The sequence below is a fragment of the Kryptolebias marmoratus genome, linkage group LG3 (assembly GCF_001649575.2).
Source record: "Kryptolebias marmoratus isolate JLee-2015 linkage group LG3, ASM164957v2, whole genome shotgun sequence".
Lineage (NCBI taxonomy): Eukaryota > Metazoa > Chordata > Actinopteri > Cyprinodontiformes > Rivulidae > Kryptolebias > Kryptolebias marmoratus.
The window spans coordinates 11124030-11149599 of record NC_051432.1 but is presented as its reverse complement, the minus strand read 5'-3'; the positions used below and the strand labels follow the sequence as shown (position 1 = coordinate 11149599).

General features: G+C 39.6%; 2 protein-coding genes across 5 annotated transcripts; one reads left to right on the top strand and one right to left on the bottom strand.

The window, feature by feature from the left end:
• Positions 1-995: 995 nt before the first annotated feature.
• acer2 (alkaline ceramidase 2) lies at positions 996-14991 on the bottom strand. 4 transcript variants are annotated; one of them, XM_017408163.3, is made up of 6 exons: positions 14579-14987; positions 14224-14338; positions 11069-11210; positions 9451-9588; positions 4036-4173; positions 996-3717 (listed from the first exon to the last, which is right to left on the bottom strand). In XM_017408163.3, exons 1-6 carry the CDS (start codon positions 14690-14692, stop codon positions 3531-3533), a joined length of 834 nt encoding a protein of 277 aa, XP_017263652.1. In that variant the 5' UTR covers positions 14693-14987; the 3' UTR covers positions 996-3530. The 4 variants fall into 4 exon arrangements, with proteins under 4 accessions (XP_017263652.1, XP_017263667.1, XP_017263677.1 ...); XM_017408178.3 differs by having other exon boundaries at positions 14623-14986; XM_017408188.3 differs by having other exon boundaries at positions 14631-14986.
• Positions 14992-16810: 1819 nt separating this feature from the next.
• rps6 (ribosomal protein S6) lies at positions 16811-25274 on the top strand. Its single transcript, XM_017408590.3, has 6 exons — positions 16811-16907; positions 17436-17567; positions 20985-21195; positions 23409-23555; positions 24621-24778; positions 25138-25274. Exons 1-6 carry the CDS (start codon positions 16902-16904, stop codon positions 25231-25233), a joined length of 750 nt encoding a protein of 249 aa, XP_017264079.1. The 5' UTR covers positions 16811-16901; the 3' UTR covers positions 25234-25274.
• The last annotated feature ends 296 nt before the right edge of the window (positions 25275-25570 follow it).

Sequence of the window (25570 nt, the reverse complement as noted above, 5' to 3'; positions counted from 1 at the left end):
TTACTTATTTGAAGACTATTTTACTTACTTTATTACTGCAGATTGCAGTCTAATACGTGGGTTGGAAAAAATGATTTAAAAATCAACTAGAATCGAATAAAACAAAGGCTAAGCAGAGCACATGACACCTTAAATAATGAGCAAAGCATTTCTGGCTTATGTAACTATAGTTTATTTTTGTCTGGAATAAATAAGTAAATATAAATGCTTAATTTGTGCTCATTATGGCAACAAAAACTAAAACACATATTGACACTTCACATGTTTTGTTAAATGTTCATCGGCCTATTATTATTATTATTATTATTATTATTATTATTGTGTCTTAATAATGCATGTCACCAAAGGATTCAAGGTATTATGTTTGTGCCTGTGTATACGTGCGTGTTTGTCTGTAGGGTTAGTAAATATCTCATAAACCACTGGACGGATTTTAATGAAACTTTTATGAAAGTAATTATTAGGTGTGCATATACAACTGGCCTATTTCAAGAAGGACACCACAGCTAACAACAGTAGCCAACTCATAAACGTATGTGTTTTTCAGTGTGACATATATTGAGCTAAAGTTTGATATGATTCTAGCTGAAATTCATTTTTGATTACAAGTTGCACTGATCTCACCTGTGATCAAGTGTGTGGTAAAAAAAAAAAGAAAGAAAATGGAATTGGAATTCCTCACAATATGTTTTTTAAATATTTGTAGATTTATGAAATAAACATGTGCTGTGTTCGGGGGATAAAATAAATTTTTAGAGAAAAAAAATTAAAATATTCAATTTCTGCCCTATTGACTGAGAATAACTAATACAAATATGGTTTAAGTCTGCCCCCTGGTGGCAGCTACTGTGTCCTGCATCATTTGAGTCATCTTTAAAACTGAACAATCAGTACCAGGGAAAGGTTGGAAATACAAAGCATACTTATCTATGACATTTATTTTTAATTAATTCATTTAAGACACACATAAATAAACCCCCAATGTAGTCAAGTTCTATATTTTGGTTCATTTATTACATAAAATAATACACCAAAATTTTACTATGTTACAAATGTCTGTTTACAAAACAGGATCATCTATGAAAATAAATATTTCTGTGCAATTTATTTGTATTGTCAATGCAAGTGAAATAACACTGAGATTCATATAGCTGTAAGTCAACAAAAAGAAGAAAAACAAAATCAACAAAACTTCTTGCCTGTAGTCAAACATGACAGTGCAGCATTTAACTCTCTGCGCTGATAATTTCCTCATGTTTAAGCTGATTCACTGACCTACTTCTTCAACCTTCAGCATTTTTTATTTTTATTTTCACTGCAGGACACAAATAACCCACTGTCCCAGACCACTTGCATTATTCAATGCGTCTTGTGGTAAACTGAAAGTTTTCTGAGTATTTTGTCACATTGCTCCTTGAGTTTCTCCTAACCTTACATTTAAAAAGGCCTGGCATTACAACACTGCAATATCAAAACCATTCACACATCAGTATTTGGAAGCCTCTTCATTTTACAAAAGGAAAAAAAAAAAATACACATAGTTTTGGATTACACAAAATAAATTATGCTAAAAATACTGCCTCGGTTTCTGTGTGAAACAATTGTCCTCTTTGTGAATAAAAATCCTTCATTTTAATTGTCATGATTGCACAACTTGTTTTTGCAGGCTGAGTTCCCAGAATCCTCTGAATAAAGACAGGCAGAAAAGAAAGCTGCTGTAGGGGATGGAGGCACGTCCAAGAAAGGTTTGAGACAAAACAACGTCCGAGACTCTTGTGCTTTGGGTTTAGCATTTTGCTTCGCAGCACCTAGAATACATCCCTTTTACATCAACACCTATAATGTGTTTTTTGGCCAATGAACTTGTCTACTATAGATTTGGCTTACAGAGATAAAGGTTATGAACAATTATTATCATACCCGTTGTTTATTGCTCTTTCTGACAGCTCCTTTTGGAGAAATTGCCCAGGCTGAAAAGCGAATGGCTAGTTTGAGTGGGACCAAGAATACTGAGGATAGATGACATCTTAAAACAAGTCCAACATAAGAAAAGTGTAAAAAATAAACAAAAGGATGCTATTTACATAAACACAAAGTTGCAAAACTGAAAACCATGTAAAGCTTTATAAAACTGTTTGCATGAACCACAATTAAATACTTGACAATGGAGTTGTTTTAAAGACGACAACAATTTGGTCTTGGTTCTGCTTGGATTGGCCATTAGCCACAGCTGTCTTATCTGAACATGGACATCCATCAGGGGGTGCTGCAGCCCCCTTCACACCCCTCCTTCCCACGTTAGCTCATCCATCTGGTCAAAAATAAACTCTACTCCTGCAAACTGAGTTCATTACAACAGGTAAGATAATAATTGTTCATAACCTTTCCACAGAGGAAGTAAAGCCTCGTTAATCTCTCGATTCTTTCACCTAAAAGCTACTCAGCAGCTCAGTTTAACTGATGCAATGTTTGTTTGGCGTTTTTTAAAGAATGCTGAGCAAATAATACACATAAACTTACAGACACAAAGCACATTCAGTCGCAACCAAAATCAAATATTTTGCTCGGCTGAGGCTTTTTGCACCTTTTAAATTGCTTTAACTTAATCTTCAGGAGCAGGTAACATACTGCGACGTCCAAGTTAAAGACAAAGTGAGAACTTAAAAAGCTAAACATTTTCGTTATATGATTGTAACGTTCATGTTTTCGTTAACCAGATTAGTTTTTGTTTTCTCTTTGGGTTGCCGACTGCTGTAAAAAGTACCTGTTTATGGAGAAATACAGGATTAATATTATTTTTCTTTGGAAAACAACTGCATAATACAACATTAGGTAATAAAATATTCACAAGACCATATTAAATAACATTTCTCCTAAGTTATTCTCAACAATCACAGTAGCTGAAAGTAATAGAACAGATTTTTTTGTTTTGTTTTATGCCCAATGCATTTCTGACATACTTCAGAAGCATATCAGCACAGACGACAAGTACAAAACAATCTAAGGCTTTCTGTGAAATTACCTTCTTGGTTCTTGTAAATTCAAAGGGTTACACGACTACCAGAACTGTGAGTTTTCCATTAATCACAGTAACACAGTTGCATAACTCAGAGCTGTGTAGTTTCCAAACGTGGTCTTAAATGGCCAAGCAGCACCTGCGAGCTGGTGTACTGTTTGAAAGGCAACATAATTTTTTATATTGAGATCATGTAACAATCAGAAAATGTATTAAATTTATCTTCAAAGAAGTCCCATAATACTTTCACTCTTGTGAGATTACCTGACGCCTCATAGAAAGCCTGAGAATTCGTCTGAAACACTGTAAAAGTTTCTCTGCTTTGATATGTTAAAAAGTAACCCCTGCACATTTAACAGAGTGACATCAGAGTTGGACAAAAAAAAAAACTCAAGAGGAGGAAAAAGTTCCTCCTTTCATTCGTCTGAGAGGTGGACACCCTCAAGTTTGAGAACAAAGCACAAGTGATGGCAGCACGGCTGTCGAAGCTGCAGAACAGAGACATCTGGATGCGTTAGGTCACCTTGATAGTCGACTTCTTCGGGACGCAGAGTAAGGAGACGTAGGGCACGCCGATGAAGGCCCACTTCTCGTTGGGCCAAAACATAATGACGGGGCCGCGCTCCGGGGCCTCGGTCGCAACATCGAAGTAGGCGAAGCAAACGCAGCCCAGGTAGGAGGCCAGACAGATGAGGATGTGCCTGTGGGAGCAGCAGGACGGTTTTAATAAGCAAGGCTGGCTGTGGAATGATTCAACAGAAAACAGTGTGAACATCTCATCGTCTGCTGCCACTGAAAGGTGGGGGATAATGTATCTGCGTGTTTGTCTGCCTGTTAGCAAAATAGCTCTTGAATCAAAACCCTCTCAGAAATATTCAGTAAATGTACATCTACAGCTGACTAAATAATTCACAGTCAGTGATGACAGCATAGTTTCCATTACGTTTGACTTTCTCTTGAGTGTCACATGATTGTAACCCCGTCCAGTGCTGAGTTTGCAGACCTGTCTTTGAGCTTACCAAGCACAGTGCAAGTAGGGGAAGTTAACAGATGACCACATTTCACAGAATATCCTGTCGCTGATCCAGCAGAGCAGAGCCAGCGCCCACCAGATCCCTGAGACCAGCCCTAGCTTGAACACACGTGGGTTTTCACACCTGTAATGACAGAGAAACACAGGCCACATTGAAGTACAATGTTCAAACGGGTTTTTTGTTTTGTTTTGTTTTGTTTTGATCGGTTTGGTTAATTCTTTGTGCTAACTGCGGTTTTCATGTTTTGTTTCAAATATTTCAAGTCAACTGAGCAGTTTTTATTCACCTTAAAAAGGGATAGTCTGGTCATTTTTGAAGCAATGTTCTGTAAAATATGTAAACAATCGTAATAATATCCTGAAGCATGCTCAATAATCCAAGTAGAAAAATCTAACAAGGTTGAGTCAGGTCCTCAGGACGGTTACCTCTTAGATAATATGGTTCGTCTTTTATCCAAAAGACTTCTTCAGTCTGAGGAACTGCAGGCTAACTCAGCCTTACAAGCAGCACCTTCATACAGTGAATCAACCAGTTGGGTGTGACACATAAAACTAGTTGTCCACATGCAAAAAAGGATCATCAACCTAACGATCATTAGGGCCCTGATAGCCGCTTGCTATTCACAGAAGGCTGAGTGATACTAGTAACAGCACTGTAGGAGGGGGACGGTTGGACACGGAGGCCTCCGTCCCTGTTTAATGACAGACGGCTTATCTTCACAAAGATGGTTTCCCTTACTCCTCTCTCAAACTAACATTCCTCTCTATCAAGGATGTGCACATCTGTAATGATGTGTAATAGTAATAATACCACATCAGCCTTGACAGCAGTCACAGAGCAGGGAGGATGGATTCACTGCGTGTTTGGCTCACTGGAGGAGGCGGACGCAGCTCGTTTTTAATCCTGCTCTTTGGCAACTCTGACATCAGTTTTTTTTTTTACTGACAGTTTAGCAGATATACAATATAGCAGGAAAAGAAGGTACTTTTTAAAATATCTTTTCGGTCGCCCACGATCCCCTCTGAACACACGGTTTGTACATGTGAACCAGCAGCACCACTAACTGCTGCTCCGAAGTGCACCACAGAAGCTGCTGCCTGTTGCATTTCATTTCTGACAAGTCTGTCTGCAAATGTTCTGCAAATGTTTTGGTGGTTTTATTTATTTTTGCGAGGAAATGCTAGGTCTTTACTTTTCAGCCTGACCCTCTTCAGTTTGTTCCTTTAAAAAAAACCTCCAAGATATTAAACAGCATTGTGTTGCACAGGTCGCCCACTAATCTAAAAGGTGCTGGTTCAATCCCCGGCCCCTTCGTGTTACAGAATCTTTACACAAGATTGTAGCGTCCCATGAGAGTACGAGTGGCAAAGTTCTGTGCACGCACAGTAACTCACCACATAAATAAACACATCCCTGACCTACAAAGATGTGCTAATCCAGAGTGCCACTGATAAGCTATTCTTAGAGCTGTCCTCCTTAAGAAATCCCAGTCAGTGTCGACGCAGATGCCGAGCGCCAAAACAGAGGAAGCCCGAGTGTGACAGAGCTGATGATGCAGCACGGTGCTCTCAGCTTCTCTTCACACACGAATTGCGATGAAGCCACACCGTCTTTACAAGCTTCTAATTAGTTGATTCAAGCAGAGAGGAGCCACAGAAGCTAAAGTTGGAACAAAAACTAACGCTGATGTTGCAAACAAAGATATTTGCGTGATCAGCTGTGGGCCGTCTGACTGAGAAATGTGAGAGTGGACAAATGCTAACGAAGCTTTCTGAAAATAATAACTGGATGTACATCTCCAACCGATTACCTTGTGGAGTCGATGCAATTCAAGACGGCTGTCACAGCTACGTGACTTTACCAAACACAAAAACACCTATAAGTCAGTCAATTTTACAGATATTGAGCTAAAGTTTGGTGTGGTAGTAGATGAGGGTTATCCTCAAGATGTTTTTAGAGTCTTAACAGATCTTGCGAGATTTTGCAATACTGCATGAGAAGGTTTGACCAGAACGGTTCCTTCTCATCATGCTTTTTTTTTGTTTCCATTTTCTGAATTATATTTTAGCCCAGTAACTATATAATTGTTTTCTCAGGTCAGTGGCAGCCATACTGAATTATGTTGACCCCAAAGGTTGATCAGGTGTAGATGTTCATCCAATGATTACTTCCTGAAGGTTTCTTTAAAATTTGTCCAGTGGTTCACGAAATATGTCGCTAACAGACAGGCAGGGTTGGTTATAATAGTAAACAGTAAAGCTTTACAAACAAATCTCACGTGATCAGTAGGTGCTCAAAACAAGTGTTGAGGATGACTCAACTACTACCATGCCAAATTTTAGTTCAATATCTGTAAAATTAACTGAGTCATAGCCAGTTTTGTGTTAGCAGAGGTTGATTAGCTGTGGCAGCCATCTTGAATGGGGTTGACTTCAAAACGTAACGAGTTATAAATGTACATTCAATTCAGTTTCATTAAAATCTGCCCACTGGTTTATGAAATATTTTGCTAATACCACAGAAAAAAAGAACCTACACCAGCATTCATGCATACACACACACACACACACAGGCAAAAACATTATTGCCTATTCATATTCGGTGGTAGGCAATAATAAGTACGACTAGAGCAAAAGAATGGTGGTCCTAAAAACTCCTCAAACTCTACAAAGAATTATCTTGGGGTCCAAGTTGACAGATTTGTCATAAAAGACCAAACTAAACAGTACTCTTTATTAAAGTCAGATGTGACATGACACCCAGTACCATTCAATTCAGAAACTGCTCCAAAATGCTCCAAATCTGAAAGGAAATTCAATCAGAATATAACTAGTGCAACGTTATTACTGAAATGTGGTGCAACAACTGCAATAAAAACAAAATGAACTAAACAAAAAAAGTGAAATCCCTCAAAACTGTAAGTTAAACATGACTTGTTAAAAAAAAAAAAAAAAAAACAACTAAGTGACATTTATTTGTGTGGTGGTTTAAACTTGTTAGAAATTGAATTTTACTTTAAGGGAAGCAAGTCAGCTGATCAGCTAAACTGTTAAAATGTTTTTTTTCTTATGTTACATAGGAGGTCCGGACAGGAAGAGGAAAAGTGTCACAGCATCTCATTAACAACAGGAAGTACTGAAATAGAAGGAAATGCCATGTTGAAATATACTCCAAGTGATTCCACAAAAAAAACATCCTCACTGTGTATCAGACACTGAACCACTTGGCTTTAGTAATAAATTGTGCACAATGTTTATCAGTTCCCAGAGTGCGAGTATGACTGAATTTATCTGCACATGATGAGGAGTCATTCTTTCCACAACCAAAACAGGAGATTCTGAATATATTGAAAGATATGAACGACATTAATCTCTTTCCTAAAAAGTTTTTTCATGCCCCTACTTTTTAATTTCCTCACTAAACTCTGAGTCTAGTTCTGTTTCAGTGTGATCACTCTTTCACCTTATGAAATGCTTGGAATGGTTATCTGAAACACTTTGTTTTTCCTTCTGCTGCTGCTTAAATGGGGGCCGGGGGTCACATTGTAAAAGAGCGAGCAATAACAAAATACCGTGTTCTTTCTGAGGGCAGAAGTCCATTAGTCAGGGCCACGGGAATTCTTTCTGACTTAGTAAAACAAAAACAAGAAGCTTGGACGGATGACTGGAACAGCAGCGGTGTTGAGAAATACCCAACAAAAGGTGAGCGAAGGTTTCGGGACTGATAGAGGCAATGGGTTGTGGGAAACGGAAACACCAGAGCACACATCCAGACGGATACAGAGGAAAACAGAGTCACAGAGTCACACAAACAAAGAAAAAAAAGGGGGTATGAAATGTGTTTCCAACAACATTAAGTCACATCAAAGGAAGATATTATTAGATGGGAACAAAAAACATGGCGTCAACAGTAGGAGTACAAGAGGGTAAAGGTCATGTGTTATTCTACTGTGGACTATTCAGTCATTAGACTTGTGTTTTGTTCTGTTATCATGATGATGACTTTTACATTCTTCTGTCTCGAACTTCAACAAGCTGAGGCTTCTCGTGAGTTATGCAATATCTAGGAGCAGAAAACATGTCTGAATAAAAACTTAAAGTGATAATATTCAGTCATTACGTCACGGGCTGCTATTAATAAGAGAGACTCAAAAATTTTGAAGTGAGATTCTGTGGAACAGTTATGAACAATCATCTTACCTGCTGCAGATAGCTCATGGAATTACTTCAGTTTTGAGAAATAGCTTAACTCTGACCAGATGTTTAAAGACGGAAGTGATCCGCAGTGACTCGCCTTTAGCTGGTCAGTCCTGTCAGCACTGAACCCTTCCTCCAAACTGAGGTCATCTAATAAGATATTTCAACAGGTAATTCATTAATTGTTTATAACCTCCGCACAGCACCCCACTTCAAAAGATCTGAACTATCCCTTTAAGTGGAAGCAGTTATTTCTGTCTCTCTCTGGGAACACGATTGCCTTGAGTCGTGACTTTGAAATATTTGATTTGTGTACAGCTTTCCTGTCATAAACACAATGCTAATCTCGTTAGCTTTTCTATGACATTTTTAATGTTAAGTTAGCATCGATGCTAGTTGTTGGTCAGCAGCCTGCGATTAATGAGGTTTTTCACATATGTTATTGTGCATTCATTATTCCACATGGAAATACATAAATCTGTGTTTCTTTATGTAAAATAAGCCATCAAAACAATTTCAAACAATCAAAATGCATCAGTCCTCTGAAGCGTAATCTGATTGTGGAGCTGTACTAGTCATAAGGACGTAGCACATTTTGCCCTTCATATTATAAGGTACGGACACAATATTTATAATTAGCTTTTACCAGAAAAATCAAGAAAATTCAAACTGGTTGCTCTCTAAAGTTGCCAAATCCCTGTACCTCTTCACTGCTAGCCTTAAAAGAGCTCAAATTTGACCTGCTAAGTGTGTATAATTAATCTGAATTTTGATTTAACCTTGTTTTTTGTTGTTGTTGTTGTTTTTTTACTGTTTATCGATGCAGATCGCCATTCCCGATCCAACACAGTCATCGCGTGAGTCATACAAGCAGAAGAAAACACAAGGTGGATGTAAAGCAACACAATCACTTAAAGACAAAACATGGTGATGGAAGTGAGTCATACTGAGAAATGTCCTTTTCACGGGAGTCAACACCAATCACGTCAGTGTTTTTGTTACGAAGCTTTAATCGGAACATGAGGACAAAATTACTCCATCTCTGACTTTAGGTTGCTGTTATTGGCTTTAAAGGAAGTTTACGACTTCGTTACTCCGACCTTCCTGGCGTACTTGTTGTGGAAAATTGCCCATGGCTGCTTGTGTGACGGACTATTCCGCTCCAGGGTGAAGTCTCAGCCCTCGTCTTTAAGCCTCCACTCACCTCTTGAGCTCAGTAATGAGCAGAGCTGTGCAGGGGATGCCCAGAGTCATGAGAGACAGCGAGTTGACGACAGGTTTAACGAAGGCCAGCCCCGTGGTGATCCCTGACAAGATGCCGATGACCACTTTGAACCTTAAACTACAAGGAGAGGCACAGGAAAAGGCAGAATTTTTTTACCATTTCTCTATAAAAGGCATAAATACAGAGAGGGGTGTTTGGATGAGAGCAGAGGTTTCCAAAAAGCAGCCTGGTACTTTCTCTATGAAGCAACTAACCTTTTTTATATAAAAGCTGCACAGATCCTGAATCACTGAATCATTTTAAACAACATCTAACATTCTTTGAAGAAATACATATCACTTGCCTCTTTGTAATGCAAAGGTTTAAAAAAAATATACATATATATATATGTGTGTGTGTTGGGGGTGACTCTCAGCTACGATCACACCAGATTTGATCTTAACATCTGTAAAACTGGCCGAGTTACACACAGTTTTGTTTTGGCTAACGTCAATTAGCTGTGGCAGCCATCTTGACTTATGATGACTTTCAAAGCTTGATGTGCACCCACTGATTACTTTCTGAGAGTTTAGTAAAAATCCATCCATTGGTTCATAAGCTATTTTGCAAACAGACAGACAGGGTTGACTCCAACAGTCAGTGCTGAAGTTTTAAACACAGATCTAGCGCTACCTGTTAGCGCTCGGAGTATGTGATGGGGTTGAGCCTCAGCTGCTACCGCACCAGGTTTTAGCTCAACATCTGGAAAACTGACTGACTTATAGCCATGTTTTGTGTTTGCCAAAGTTAATAAGCTGTGCCGGCCATCTTGAACCAGGTAGCCTTCAAAGGTTAATCAGTTGTACATGTACAGCCAGTGATTACATTTTCATTAAATATGCTTCCACTGGTTCACGAGATATTTTGCTAACAGACGACAAAATGCTGACCATTCACTTCATCACACTGGCTTTAAATCCTGTTGTCGAGCAGCACATCCTGGTTTTCAACATTCAATTATTTAACTTTTGTCCTTTTTGATGACCTTCAACTTTTTACTATAGTTCGTATGACTAACTTAGTGACTAGTGATGATATATATATATATATATATATATATATATATATATTTTTTTTTTTTTTTTACAGCTTGCACAGCACTTGAGTGATCTGTTATTAGTTGCGGTACAGAAATAACCTTTAACTTGACACTTTGGATTAACATCTTAAACAAAGACTCCCAGCTCCCAGCTGCTGGTGAGCGAAGACCAGAGGAAAATCTGAAGCGACAGCCAGTGACGGGGCATCCGCCGCCAATGGAAAGAGAAGTAGAGACATGTGACACAGCTTTTACCGTTGTCAGCTATACTGGACGTGCCTATTATTAACCAGAGGAGTCACAGCATCGGGGGACTCATGAGGCAAGGCGACGACCCACAATGAACTCTAAATAGTGACATTTTAGGTTTTTTTTTTATATACATATCCGCCTGTTAGTGTGCATGACACGGCAACCACACTGGACACCTAAAGCTCCGAAGGTCTGAAGACTTTCACACATACGCATCACTCAGTTGATACAGCCTCACAGCAGTCTCACTTGTGGGAACTAACATACCGATTCCTCCTGAACATCTTCGGCAGGTATCTTTTGGGAAACCACATGGCAATGGCACACATGAGCACCCACAGGATGGCTAACTCGTCCAGCATCTGGCCCAGGAAGCTGAGAGTCGCGTGGAAATAAGTCGAGCCGATTCCTGCAAAGGGACAAAGACTTTGAGTGTGTCTGTAAAAAAGGCTACGTGATGTCATTTTGTAGCGAAGTCGGTAAGATTTATTACCCTTAGGGTTTAACAGTTTGTGGAAAAGATGCAAACTTTTTGGACGCCGTGAGCAGCAGCTTTAAAAAGAAAATAATTAAATAAAGTGTTTTGGTCCCATTTCAAAAGCTGCAAAAACATATAAGGATTTGCATATCACCCGCTACCTTTTCACGCTCAAGTTTTAAACTAAGCTCACCCTCTGCTCGCTGGGAGTAAAACTCAGCAGCAGCAGGAAAAAACAAACAGAATTAAGAGCGAGTTTTCAGTCAGCGGCTCGGTGTTATCACTGACCGACAGACCTCACATTATCAGACTAATCTGTTGGTGGAAGCGGCGCTGCAGGAGATTGCAGCACGTCTTCTCCAACAGCCACGAAAATGAACTGTTTAAGTCACGGATGTAAACGGTGAACACGTGTCAGCTCAGACGGTAACACATCACATGGGTTTAGGATCTTAAATAATAGGAAACACTTTTGACTTGCTGGACAAATAAAACTGTTTGAAGCTGATAACGTTCTGCATCTGGTCTCCTGATCTATTGGATCTCAGACAAAAAAAAGAAATGCTGAAAAAAAAATCTGTGACTTGAGATTCTTGCATCAAATAAATCAGCTGTTAATCACTAAGATGTGGCCTCTAATCCTAATTTATACAACGTTCAAAACTTAATACATAAACTATTACTTCTTAAATAAAAGCCTCGCATCCCCCCCTTTGCTAGAGTTGTAGACAAGGTTTATCTAAAGTTGAAGCCATTTTGGTCAAAGCTTGAAAATGGTACATGCGATCTTATGCAATATTTCAAGATGGCCCTGCTCAGAGTTGTGAACAACTCTCAGCTACTACCACATCAAAATTTAGCTCAATAGCTGTAAAATTCACTGAGTTACAGCCATTTTTATGTTGGCAAAGGTCGATTAGCTGTGGCAGCCATCTTTAATTGGAGTGTCTCCAAAACATCAGTTGTCAACGTACATCCAATGATTATTTCCTAAAAGTTTCATTAAACTCTGTTCAGTGGTTCATGAGATATTTTGCTAACAGACAAACAAGGGCTGGGTCCAAGAGTTATTGATAAAGATTTAATGCTAAGCTCTCATGTGACGAGTCGCCCTTGTAGTATGTGTTGTGAAGGATTCTCAGCTACTACCACACCAGGTTTTAGCACAATATCTGTAAAACTGACCGACTCGTGGCCATTTCCGCGTGTTCTAACGTGAGCTGGCTGCGGCGGACATCTTGAACTGTCGTTTTTACAACTCAAGATCGCGCGAGTTACTGACACCTGCTTTTATTTGACTTTAAATGTGATCTCTGCTCCAGGATTCAGGATTACGCAACCCCTTCAGAGTCTGCTTCGGGTTCGTCTCCGACAAGGTCACCTCTCAGGAACCGGCTGGGGGTGGTGTGGTGGGGGTCGGGTTATCTTTGCTGACGGAGCAACTTGTGTGTTTTTAAAACTCTGCTGCCATTTACATACAGTGACACCATTTACCCCCCCTCCAGAACGGGGTCGGATGAATCGATTTTAGGAAGTTTAACAGATTTCACCGAGTCGGAACAGCCTGAAGCTGAAAACGAGGAGCAACAAATATTCTGCAATAAACAGGAATGAACTCGAGTTGCGTACGAAAACGGTACAATCTGTAGATTTAACGCCGTACATAAGCAGCTATACATTTTTAAATCAAAAGTGCTTTTGATAAAATATCTGATGATCTGCCGCCTCCTTTAACTGACTCAGTGCCACGAACACAACCGCATAACTTTCCCACCTGTATCTGCTGCACTCCAAGACACCGTACACAAAACCTACTTTTGCCTTCTGTCCTCCAATACAGGAAGAAATAAAGGCGGAGCTTTCATTGAAGGAATGCATATCACCCACCGCCTTTCATGCCAGGGCTTTAAAGAAAGACTATCTTTTGCTGAGGCCAGAGTGACAGCCACTTTGCTTAAGCTTCATAAATGATTTGCACACCAAATTGTAGCTCAATATATGCAAAACGAACTGTTATAGCCAGCTTTGTGTTTCCTAAGGACAGTTGGCTGTGGCGGCCATCTTTAATTAGCGTGACTCCAAAAGTTAATCAGTTAAAGACGTAAGTCCAGTGACTAATTTCTGAAAGTTTTGTTAAAATCTGTCAAGTAGATCATGAGGTATTTTGCTAACAGATAGACAAAGTTGACTCCAGTAGTTATCAGCAAAGTTAACTATTAACACAGCCGATCTTGTGTGATCGGTTAGGGCTTGGAGAATGTGTGTTGGAGGCCCGTCTCAGCTACTACCACACCACATTTCAACTCAGTATCTCTAAAACCAGAGGGGCCACAGCCATTTCTGTGTTTGATGAGGTTACTTAGCTGTGGTGGCCATCTTGAATCAAACTGGCTCCAAAAGTCAATTACTTGTAGATGCACATCCAATTATCACTTTTTGAGAGTTTCAATTAAACTCCATGAGACATTCGTGACATATTTTGCTCACGGGGCACACAAACGAACACAGACAGGAGCAAAATAAGAAAAACACGATCGCCCCTTTCGCCTTCGGTGGCGGGTGATACGTATCAACAATCTGCACTGCACGTTTGTAAAAACTACAGTGGATGGGGGAGTGCAGCAAGGCATCGCCCTTGGCACCAGACATTTGTAAAACTATCTTGAGCACTGGGACCAGATGATGTGCTCCCTCCCTTCTGATCTCAACTTGATCATGCCAATCTGGGATTATTTCAAGACACAGATCAGTCTGACACAGATTAAATCCACAGGAAAAAAGAAATAAAGTTTCCAAAATATTCAGAGCATCCTTCCATCTGCAGACAACAGAGTGGACTTAACAAGATGATTTATGTTTGAACGCGCACCCTGACCCTGCCCTTACTTCCTGTGCGGTCCTGACTGCACCCCACCAGCTCTGGGGTTCAAAGGTCACGACTTACCGACCACGACCAGGAGGATCCATATGAGGTAGATCCCGCTGTTGAAATGCTCGGCGTACTCGCGGAACAAGCACATCAATATCGGAGGCAGGACGAAGAACAAGATGTTGCTGATCTGAAACGAGAGGAACAAGAAGAAGAAGAAAAAAGGAGAGCTAGTACCACGCGCGTCGATCAAGTGAACATTATAATAAACAGCAAAGTTTTCAAAGTCTGTGTAAAGTCGACGTTTGGTGCCAAATCTGAGGAGAAGGGGGGGTCAAAAAAGCACCATGCAAAGCCAAGCAAAAGCAGACATTAGGCTGAAAACAAAACTGCATTATGCAAAACACCGCCGCCGTTATCTACCACCGACCGTGTTGTAAAACTCAGCGATGCTCGGGTAAATAAGGTAATTGCCTTCACACCAGTCCACTTCGGAGCTGCCAGCCTGCAACTGGTCCCAAAAAATCAGGTCAACGTTACTCATGTCTGGACTAGTCCCTGTCGGATGGACAGCAGCACCGCTCTTCTCTCCAGCCTCAGTTTAGAAGATTAAAACAACAACAAACAAAAAAAAAAACAAGAAGAAGCAGGGTAAAAAAAACAGCTTATCGGCTCCTTGTTTACAAGCTAGACGTTAGTGTCTGAATCCTGACTCTAGTTGTGGACAAGTGTTGGTGGGAGAATTCGCTCCCGAGCTGCATTTTCTTCCTTTAAACAACAAAGCCTCCAGCTCGTCGTGACGCTCTGCCTCGTCCTCTGACAGCTGCTCGCTCTGGACACGAAGAGTGTTTGAGAACAGTGAGAGCGTTCACCCCCGCCCACTTCCGGCTTCGGTAAAAAGAGGCGGTTCCAAAAGCTTTACGATGACACAAAGACGGAAACAAAATAATAATACACAATAATAAATAAATAAATAAATAAATAAATAAATAACAGTTTACCATCACATATTTATGGATATTTATGGAAGCCTATTTCTGCCATTTTGTTAAAAAAAACTTCAAAATCTTAATTATGAAATGCTGTCTCAAATATATGACTTACTATCTCATAACGTAGACTACTATCTTAAAATTATGACAGAATTTTGAAATTCTGACTTAGCATCTGATAATTATTACTTAGCATCTTGTAATTATAACTTAGTTTATCATAACTTTGAGGTACTAATTTAAAATTAAGACTGATTGATTAATTAATAATTATAAGACTCATAATTATGACTCAGCATGTAATATATATGACTTACGTCATATTTATGACCTAGTACTTTATAATTATGACTTTGTACCTCATAAATATGGCTTAGCATATCAAACTCCTTTGCATCTTTTTAATATTAATAAATCTCATAACTAGGGTTTAGCATTTCATATATATGGATTTATTTTCTATATTTTGAGATATTATTGCATCATTATGAGCAGATATGTCATAATTATGAGATAGTATTTCATAACTACAAAATACTAAGCTATAATATTTATATATTGCATAATAATAATGAGAAGTTAAGTCATAATTATGAAATCCTTAGTCATATTTATGAGATAATATAAGTTAGAATGTTGTGATAGTATCATAATGTTGAGATGGGCTCCTTCAAACATTTTGGTGGAAGGAACAGCACAAAGCCAAACAATGTATCATGCGTGTCACGATTAACGCTGTGCAAAAAGTGAACTCTGCTAACAACAGAACTCTGGTGAACAAACATGTTCTCCTGCGCCAACTTATGCATTAATACTCTGATGCTTGTCATGCTAGCAGTTGGTGAAAAGGTTTCATCATAGTTCTTTCTTTTGACTGTACCCTTTGGCAACAAATCTAGCCTTATATTTGTCCGATCCATCACTATTCTTTTTGATTGCATACACCAATTTACCCTCCACCACAGCTTTGACTTCAAGTAAGTTGGTGTAATGGCAGAATTTATTATAGGGAAACACCTGTTGTTGATAAGTCCTGATTATGTTATGACTTCTATTCCAAGTGCCATGTGATGTTGAATTTTCTCCTCATGGGAACCAGACTGCCTTGCTTTTCCCTAGCTCCTCCTTCTGGTCCAGTATTTCAATATCTTTAATGAAAGCTCCAGTGTTGACTTGATTTGGAGCTTCCCCATTCGGACCTGGGACTCTGATGTTAATTCTTAATTGTCTTTAATGCTCTCTATATTTTGTGCACAATACATAAATAGACCTGTTTGAGTGATTTCATCTAACAGTGCCTGGAAATTGATTTTCTTCCACGGCATTGGTCAGGGTAAAAGTAACATTTTCTCTGTTGCCCTCTGGCGGAAGCATTTATAACAAAACGTACATGTTCCTAATATGTGAATTGTTTTAATCCACTAATCTAACCAATAATTTGTAGGCTGTGTATAATTTTGAGGATATCTAAATCAGTTTTGTGTGCGTGCGTTTTGCTGTTTTACCACCGCCATTACTTTAGCCTACAGTGGTATTTTAAATTGAATCGTACCCGTGCGTTCGATTAACTAAACAATCCCGATTATTTAGTTCAGTTTAGATTAATTCTAATTTAATTTAGATACATTTAGTTTAGATTAATTCGATCAATTAAATAGTGCCCCCGAGTTATCGCGAGATGTTCTCCCTCCTATGTGAGCTCACGGAGCGGATATCCTGCCTCTTTTCCCCGGCAGGCCGTTGTTGGGTCGGTGTGGCAAAATGAAGGTACACAGATTAACTAGTCATATTTATCTATGGGGGGCATACTTGAATGAAATATTCCAGTTGTGTTCAAGCCGTGATGTTAAATTGTATAACCCACTTGCCTAACGCTAACATCGCGGCTCGTTTGCAGAGGATGAGCTTTGATTGTGTCAAGAGTTAGCCTGTCGCAAAGTGAGTGTAGAAACATGGCCGCCTCGGTCAGAGTTATTTAACCATGAGTGTTTTAACGTGACTTAAAGGCGATGGGGAGTCAGGCCGTGTGGTACTGTTGATAAAATAATCATAGTTTACGTGTGTAATGAGTACCCTTGACTATTGCTATGAGGCTGAGGATAGTTGAGCTGGTGGAGAAGCTAGCAGGCCACTTGGTAGCTTCTCCGATTGAAGCCGAGCCATAGTCCACATCTGCTAACGCAAGTTTTTAACTATTTTAGTACGATGGAGATCATGGTCACCTGGCTGCTACATCTTCCTGGCCTGTCATGACCCGTACAATGTTCTTAACTAACATGTTTGCTCCACTTTCAGCTAAACATCTCATTCCCTGCTACTGGCTGCCAGAAGCTGATTGAAGTCGACGATGAGCGAAAGCTGCGCATCTTTTATGAGAAGCGTATGGCTACCGAGGTGGCTGCCGACTCTCTGGGTGATGAGTGGAAGGTAAGCATGTGGTGGAGGTGATGTAGGATGCCTAACTTTTATTTTATAAGGCACACCAGGAGATCCTTCTTGACTGACCTGTAGTCATTAAGGGGGGACAGCGTGTTGCCAGAGCAACCGAGGAGACATTTTCCAGATGCGAGCAGCCTTGATAATTGTGGCTGATTGAAACAGCAATGCTCTCCCAGTTTATTTTATACATTTTTGAAGTAGCCAAGTCAGTTATCTTTGTTCTAAGGTTCTGTAAACTTAAATAGTAAACTACACCAAAAAAAGCACGAGGTGAGTTGATTTAAAAAGAATTTGTTACTACCGTATTTTCTGCACCATAAGACGCACCGCATTAAAAGGCGCAGTCTCAATTATGGCGTTCATTTCTGTACTTAACCCATACATAAGGCACACTGGAATATAAGACACATGCTAAAACATACGGTCTACAAAAAAAATGTCACGAAAGCAAAACAGTGAGTTTGGTTAAACTCTATTCTACTGTGCAACAATTATTTTACATATTTTTTATCATTCTTCTTCCACAAATCCATCAAAGTCCTCAACTTCTGTCTGAATTGAACAGCTGGGCAATTTCACCATCAAACATGCCAGGTTCCCTCTCATCATTGTCGGAGTCAGTCTCGTTGCCAGGGGGCTGTTCAGCAATGATGCTGGCTTTTGCGAAACCTCGGACAACGGTTAAAGGAGGTACTTTAGCCCAGGCATCAACAATCCATTCGCATATGATGGCGTAACTCACCCTGCGATGCCCCCATGTCTTAGTAAACGTGCTGTTTACACCAACGTCCAGTGATATCTGATGTAAGAAGGTGTCTACTTTCCCAGGAAGGACTTTTGATTGTGGGAAGTTAGGACATTTTCTGTGATCAGCATGCGTTCTCTCCCATTCCTAAGTGGAAAGAGCGTCGCTGCTGGTACCTAATAGGAATATAAACAACAGCGTTAGCTTACCCTGCAGCGTTTATGTCGTCTGTCCCTCAGCTGAAGATGCTGTAAAGTGTGAAGTTATATAAAGTGTTATATAAAATGTAAGACCATGAAGTTTCTATTTACCGGAATTCAGAGCCTAGAAGAGAAATGTACAGGACAAATGATAGGTTACAGAGAGCACGTGATGAGATGACGTCATGAAATCCCGGAAGCAACACACCACGAGGAGCGGGGAGATGGAAAGCTACCAGACGAGACTAATGTTTTGCTTTTTGAGTAACAAAAGTACATCGAGCAGGAAGTTAGATTCAGACGTAGGCTGAGTGCTCTGAACTTCGGTAAGAGGCTCCCTTTCAGCGCTGAAAGTGAATAAATGTTAGCTTACCCTGCAGCTTTCATGCCGTTTGTCCCCCAGCTGAAGGCGTTGTAAAGCCTGAAATCTCTGGCAGATGACAACTGTCAGACTCCACGCAACAATCGCGACATCCAGAGCATTTCTTCCACTGCGTCTCTCTTCCTGAAGTCTCAGGAGAATCCCCATAAGTTTAAAAAACAGCAACAGCACAGGGCCAACGTTGTCCCTAGCTCTTCCATTGTCTCTACAAATGGCACCAAGTTTCGGTAGCGCACACTCACCACCCCACCCTCCCGGCCCCGCCCCTGACAACACAAGGAGGCGTTCCTCTGCTACCGACCAAACTGGCCGCTGGAAACGTGATGCATTTGTTTTTCAGAGCCGGGCCGAGTAGAGTGGGGCTTCTGTAGTAGAGCCAGTGGAAAAGGGGCATTGCTGACCACCGGGTAGCTTGGTGGTCACTTAGTTACAAACACTTAAAATTCAGTGAAACTGCAGCAGAAAATTTGCACTTTTTATTTCAATTTTTTTGTCAAGTTTGAGTCAACTAGTTTTCAACTGTTGCAGCACAGTGAGACTACCTAAATTAACTAAAGCAGAGACCAAAAAGGTACATTTTGGCTTTTAAACCTTCCTAAATCTTGAGACTTTAATAGGTGTTAATAAGAACTTAATAATAGGTCCTTTTATTCAATATATGCATCATATTAATATTTCCATTAAGGGTAATTTCCTCTTGTATTAACGGGATTTGTACAAAACCTTGCAAATTTGTTACACAAACTCATTTGTTGTGACTGTTTCTAGTGAATGTAATGTTTAAAATCCATAATGAAGCATTTATTTAAATTGGTTAAAAACATCTTAGATTTGGTTCATTTTTAGTGACCAAAATAATCTCATCTACTCAGAAGTACTTTCTAATAAAAAAAAAGTGGAAAGAAATAATGTGAGGTAGTGCTGGGCGAAATGGTAAAAATCCTATATCACTATATGGATAATTTTTTATCACGATATACCTCACTTGCTGTCGTTGTCAGTTATTCTCTGAAAAATATGAAAAAATCTAATTTCTTACTTTTTTCAAGCTTAAATTTGAAGTGACATTTAACTAAACTTTCACAAATGAGATCCGCTGCATTTTAGTGCAGCAATATATATGTACCTGTTACGACATAACAGTATCAAATGACAACAGACTCCATTATCTTCGGCTGGCTATAGTTTTCCTTTCCGCAACTTTCCCCGGCTCTTTTACAACTTGCTTGACCTTGCACTTTTTGGATTGTTAAATATTCTTTTTTGTGGTTCTTCTTTAAGTGATAGAAGAGGTTTGTTGTCTCACAGTCTCATAGCAGAGTTAGCATATTACCTTTTTCTGCTCCGTGTCGGACTTCTTGAACCAAATCACAGACGTACCCCCTCGTTTTGGTAAAAGTCTTTCTTCTTGGGCTGCCTGCTAGCTGTCTCTACTTGTTGCGACCCCGAGTTTGATACTTCATGCGTCTCTATCTTTCAGCACTTACGGCTTAAATGCCGACACATACGGTGCGTCACAGAATATGGTGTGCTGCCGGACCGCACAGAAAGCTGCTGCCGTAAAGCATGTCGCAAACCCACACGTAAAGCAGCGTCATGTCGCGAAACGGGGGTTCTTCGCAAAATAGTTATTTTTTCTTATTATTTATCACTTATATAAACTGAATGTATGCAAAGTGACAACACTAATACATTTGTCGTAGCCTACGTTATGAAATATTTACATGAATCATTGATACAATTATGATAGAAACGATAGAGGCGAAGGAAACAATAGAAGAAAATATATCACAATAGACACTTTTCTATCGTCCTCACCTGCACTGTTCTGTGCCTCACAGAACAGTGCAGGTGAGGACTGGATTTGTTTGAGGTAAAAAAAACAACCAGCCTAACAGGTTGATTTCACTGTCCCATTTGTGGTCAAAATGAACAAAAATCCTTAAATCTAATACAGAACACATGGTGGGAAAACAACGATTTTTGTTTGGACCATAAACGCCACCCCACCCTCCGTGCCGAAGCAGTGAAGTTCTAACTTTGTGGTTGGGGGGGGGTTTGTTTTGCTTTTTCCTCAGGGCTACGTGGTGCGCATCAGCGGAGGCAACGACAAGCAGGGCTTCCCCATGAAGCAGGGCGTACTGACTCACGGCCGTGTGCGTCTGCTGCTCAGCAAGGGTCACTCCTGCTACCGTCCCCGCAGGACCGGCGAGCGCAAAAGGAAATCTGTCCGTGGCTGCATCGTTGACGCCAACCTCAGCGTCCTCAACTTGGTCATCATCAAGAAAGGTAGCGTGGTCGAAGCGGCGCTCATACAAATAGTTTTGACTTTTTAAGAAGCCAGTAAATCATTGTGGATGGCTACACATGCTGAAAAGTTTTAAATATATTCAAATGTGTTGGTGCTTGTGTGAAAGGCACACCATGGAGACCCTTTCTGACTGACCTGTAGTCATAAAGGGGGGACAGCGTGTTGCCAGATTAACTGTAGAGCTGCTTGCCAGATGTGACCAGACCTGTAGAAGTGGGTGGTTGAACTGCATCGCGCTCTCAATGATCTGTTTACTACAACACTGCATATTTCTTTTTATTCATCAGCACATGACCTCAGTTTTGTTTGTGGTTTAGTTTGGAAGCTTTTTTTTTTTACAACAGAAGGCAGAAAAAATGCAAATCTTTTTTTTTCTCCTGTTGCAGGTAAAATAAGCTATTTAAAATATTTTGTATTATTTGAAGTTAGTATTCAGACCCAGAGAGAAAATCTTATGACTCAGAGCTGTAAGACCAACTAAAGCTGCATTTTAACATCAGGAGCGGCGCCATTTTAAGAGGCTGAACTGAGTCCAGAGTCCCTGTTTAAGAAGTGGGGCTTTTGAACAAAATTAAAACATTTAAAATTAAACTGGGGTTTATAATATTACATGCTTATATTTTGTTTCAGCCCTTTTTGTCGTCTCGCAATAAATTAACAGCTTAACTTTAAGTTGTAGTGCCGTATTTTCCGGGCTACAAGGCACACCTGAATGTTAGCCACGTGAGCTAAAATTAGCTTTTTACGTATATGTACAAGTACCGGTAATTAAAAGTACGAAACATGTACTGTGCTGTTTAAACGAGTAACAAATGTACTGTATAACAATATCCTACAGCACATCAAAAAAATAGAATCGTCCTACCTTTTGGGCTAAGGAGCAGTAACACGGCTTTAACACGAAGAAAGGTCAGTCGTTCGTCGCCATCTTTCTTCCTGCCCACGCTTTCGTACGGCACTTCTTTGCCTGGCAGGTGCACACGTAACCAACACATCTCTCCCGTGACCTTCCGCCAGGCAAAGTAGTGCTGTACAACAGTGGAACAAACCAAAACAAATCCTCTTACGATATTACAAAAATCATGAAAAATCCATAGAAAAGCCGCACCGTATTATAAGCTGCAGGGTTCAAAGCTTGTGCAAAAAGTAGCAGCTTATAGTCTGGAAATTACGGTAGTTGTTTGTACTTAGTGCTGCTGCTGTGATTTTTCCTGCAGCCCTGACACGACAGAGACATCTGACTTCAACAAACCCTAATTTGCCTAAACGTTCTTGTACTTCAGTATTCAAAGGAAAGGCAGAGGATCTAAGGCTGAAATTTGATTTTATTTTGTTTTTATTTGATAGGGACAAAAATCCTAAACCATTTAATTTCCTAGTGCTTTTGTTTAAATGTGCTCTGTGTTTATTGCCTGCGTCTGCTCGGTTGTTAAAAGTGGTTAGAATTAGTATATAATACACAATGCATTCCTAACAAACGTACACGGTTCCTACATAGTCTTAAAGCGTGGAATGTTTTTAATATTTTCCAGTTCTGGATAAGTATGGGGAGAAAAAAAACTTGCCTTTCCAGACCTTTTCTGTTTCCCTTTTTTAAAAGATAAAATCTGAATTTCTGAAACATTTTATTACAAATGCAGTGCTCTTCACTTTCCTTTTTATTATAAGAGGCTGCAACACCTAATAGTGCAGCTATAACACTTAAAAGAACCATCTTCTGCTTTCTTTACAATCAATCTCTGTGGCTGAAGGCTGTTTAAGTGGTGAGCTAGCAGCTAGTGGTGTGCTGGATCAACTTAGAGGTGGGGGAGTAGGGTCCAGAGTTTTATTATTTTCAATATCTTATAAATATGTAAAGGAAAAGTAAAATTATGATTGTTAAAAACTACATCCATTTGTCTTATCGCTGGGAGTGATGAGCTCTCAATTGCTCTTCCACTTCAAAAATTAAATCATGGGTGCAGTTGATCAGATCCAACAGGTATTGTAAATTTACAGTAAATATTTATACTTTGGTCCAAGAGTGTTTAGACGTCTGAGCCGAAACGGAGTATTTCATAAAAGTATATTTCAGGAGGATACGTGTGCTTTTAGTTTCTGTGCTGTGACGATCCCAGCAGAGCAGTTTGTAGTGAACTTGTCTTGAGTTTGCCTAATTTATTCGCTCATCTTCTGCTGTGTTTATGTCCAGGTGAGAAGGACATTCCCGGGCTGACCGACAGCACTGTCCCTCGTCGCCTCGGCCCCAAGAGGGCCAGCAAGATCCGCAAACTTTTCAACCTGGCTAAGGAGGATGATGTGAGGCAGTATGTTGTGAGGAGACCCCTGAGCAAAGAAGGTGAGAGGTCACATTTATAGAAATGGTTTAATGTTATTAATCCTGAAGGTATGTGGTGTTGGGATTTGAGCTGGAAGGTGTGGCACAGAGATAATTTGATTCCTGTGCAGCTCTCGGTGTATACAGTCTCTGCTTGAAGCTGCTTGGCAGTCACTGTTTGATCGAGTATCTTTAAGTTTATAGATGCTTACATGAGGTCAAGTCTTGTCATTAAAAGAGAAGCTGTTATTTGTCAAATAAGGGAAAATAATTTGCACAGTTAAGTATTTCTGTTCATAGGGGTGAATAAAAATGAAAAATATAAAGACATCAGGTTTATATGAGATACTTGGATGCTTGTGATTAAATACACAGGTTGTTTTTTATTGTAAGCCAAAATCTGTCACAGCAGCTTCTGTAATACTACTTTTAAAATAAACTTATTAAACTAGTTGCACTGAGATGTTGGCAGAAGCAATTTTATCATATATAAGGTAAAATAATTTTCTCAATTGGTTATCAGCATGTCATGCAGAGCTCTTTAGGCGAACTAGGACACTGTTTAAGGTCTAATGATGTAATTTAAATAAAGCAAACTAGTTTAATTTTTTTTTTTTTTATGTGTCAGGTTTTATGGTATGTAACGTTACTAAAAATGTCAAATAGTAGTATTGTTGTTGCATAAATCAGACAAACGTGCCCAGAACTTTTTTTGAATCCATCTTTTATTTGCTCTTATTGGTGTTGAGATTATTTAATTTAAATCACCTGCTCTGATAGTTTATTTTAGTGAGGAGCTTAAAACGATGATTTACTTTGAAAAATGCTTTGCGTCACTCAGTACTCATCAAATCCAAGTGAACAAACGAAGTGTTATTTTATGACACCTATTAGAAATTACTCATTTTAACAAGGGTTTGACCTAATAAAAGAAGCAGCTGTCCATCTGTAAAGAAATGTTCAGTATATATATATATAATCTTTTTAAGCTAATGTTACATCTTGGACATTAAAAGCCAAAATGTTCTGTCCTTTTGGTTGAATTTCGTGACTGCATGTTTAATAATAATAATCCCTCTTTTCCAGGTAAGAAGGCCAGAACCAAGGCTCCTAAGATCCAGAGACTGGTGACTCCTCGTGTGCTGCAGCACAAGCGTCGCCGCATCGCTCTGAAGAGACATCGCACCCAGAAGAACAAGGAGGAGGCCTCTGAGTACGCCAAGCTGCTGGCAAAGAGGATGAAGGTACGTTCTTTGACCTGTAGTTTTTGTTTTTAAGGACATAACCATTCTTAAATTTTAAATGCCATTCTGCTGCTTTAGTGAAGTAGTGTAATAAAATGTACTTTTATCCCAAAATAAGGCACCATGAGGGGAAGAAATGATCATTTAAATTTTAGCTAAACACTTTTGAAGCCAAGCTTTAAGTAAAAATATCCAAACATCTTAAATTATGTCGTCACTGGCAGACATTAATTCTCACTGCGTTGCCTTAACAGTTGTAGAAGCTAACTGTCAAATAAAAGTCAAACTCATTTTAGTAGATATGCTTGCTGTCCCCTGAGGTTTGGATCCATTTTAAATGCTTGTTTTTTTGCAAACAGGAGGCCAAGGAGAAGCGCCAGGAACAGATTGCCAAGAGGCGCCGCCTTTCTTCCCTGAGGGCATCCACATCCAAGTCAGAGTCCAGCCAGAAGTGAAATCCACAAGTGAAATAAAGTCATGTTTTGCTGAAAAAATACTTAGTCTCAGTGTTTTATTGTGAGATGTGCTTATAAAAAAGTCATTGTGGAACATTAAAATAGAAGTACATGAGATGTTAACAATTGCTGTTGTAAAGGTCTGTCTTCACACGCAACAAACCCAGTTAAGATTCTGATCATGATTGCTACAAGGTCGATAAATGTTTTGTTAGTCAGATCCTGGTGAAGTTTACATGCTGCAGATGCAAGTTGCATTGACCAATGCATTCACATTCATCCATCCATAACAATTGTGTTGGTGGTGCAAACATCACCTGTAGGATTAGGGGAATAG

What these genes read in the sequence shown, in the direction of transcription:
- acer2 (XM_017408163.3), bottom strand. Translation starts at nt 14,692, where the DNA reads ATGAGTAACGTTGACCTGATTTTTTGGGACCAGTTGCAGGCTGGCAGC. An exon ending in TCGCTGAGTTTTACAACACG is followed by an intron (nt 14,339 to 14,578) that starts GTCGGTGGTAGA and finishes CTCTCGTTTCAG; the next exon opens with ATCAGCAACATCTTGTTCTT. An exon ending in GATCCTCCTGGTCGTGGTCG is followed by an intron (nt 11,211 to 14,223) that starts GTAAGTCGTGAC and finishes GTCCCTTTGCAG; the next exon opens with GAATCGGCTCGACTTATTTC.
- rps6 (XM_017408590.3), top strand. An exon ending in CTCTGGGTGATGAGTGGAAG is followed by an intron (nt 17,568 to 20,984) that starts GTAAGCATGTGG and finishes CTTTTTCCTCAG; the next exon opens with GGCTACGTGGTGCGCATCAG. An exon ending in GAGACCCCTGAGCAAAGAAG is followed by an intron (nt 23,556 to 24,620) that starts GTGAGAGGTCAC and finishes CCTCTTTTCCAG; the next exon opens with GTAAGAAGGCCAGAACCAAG.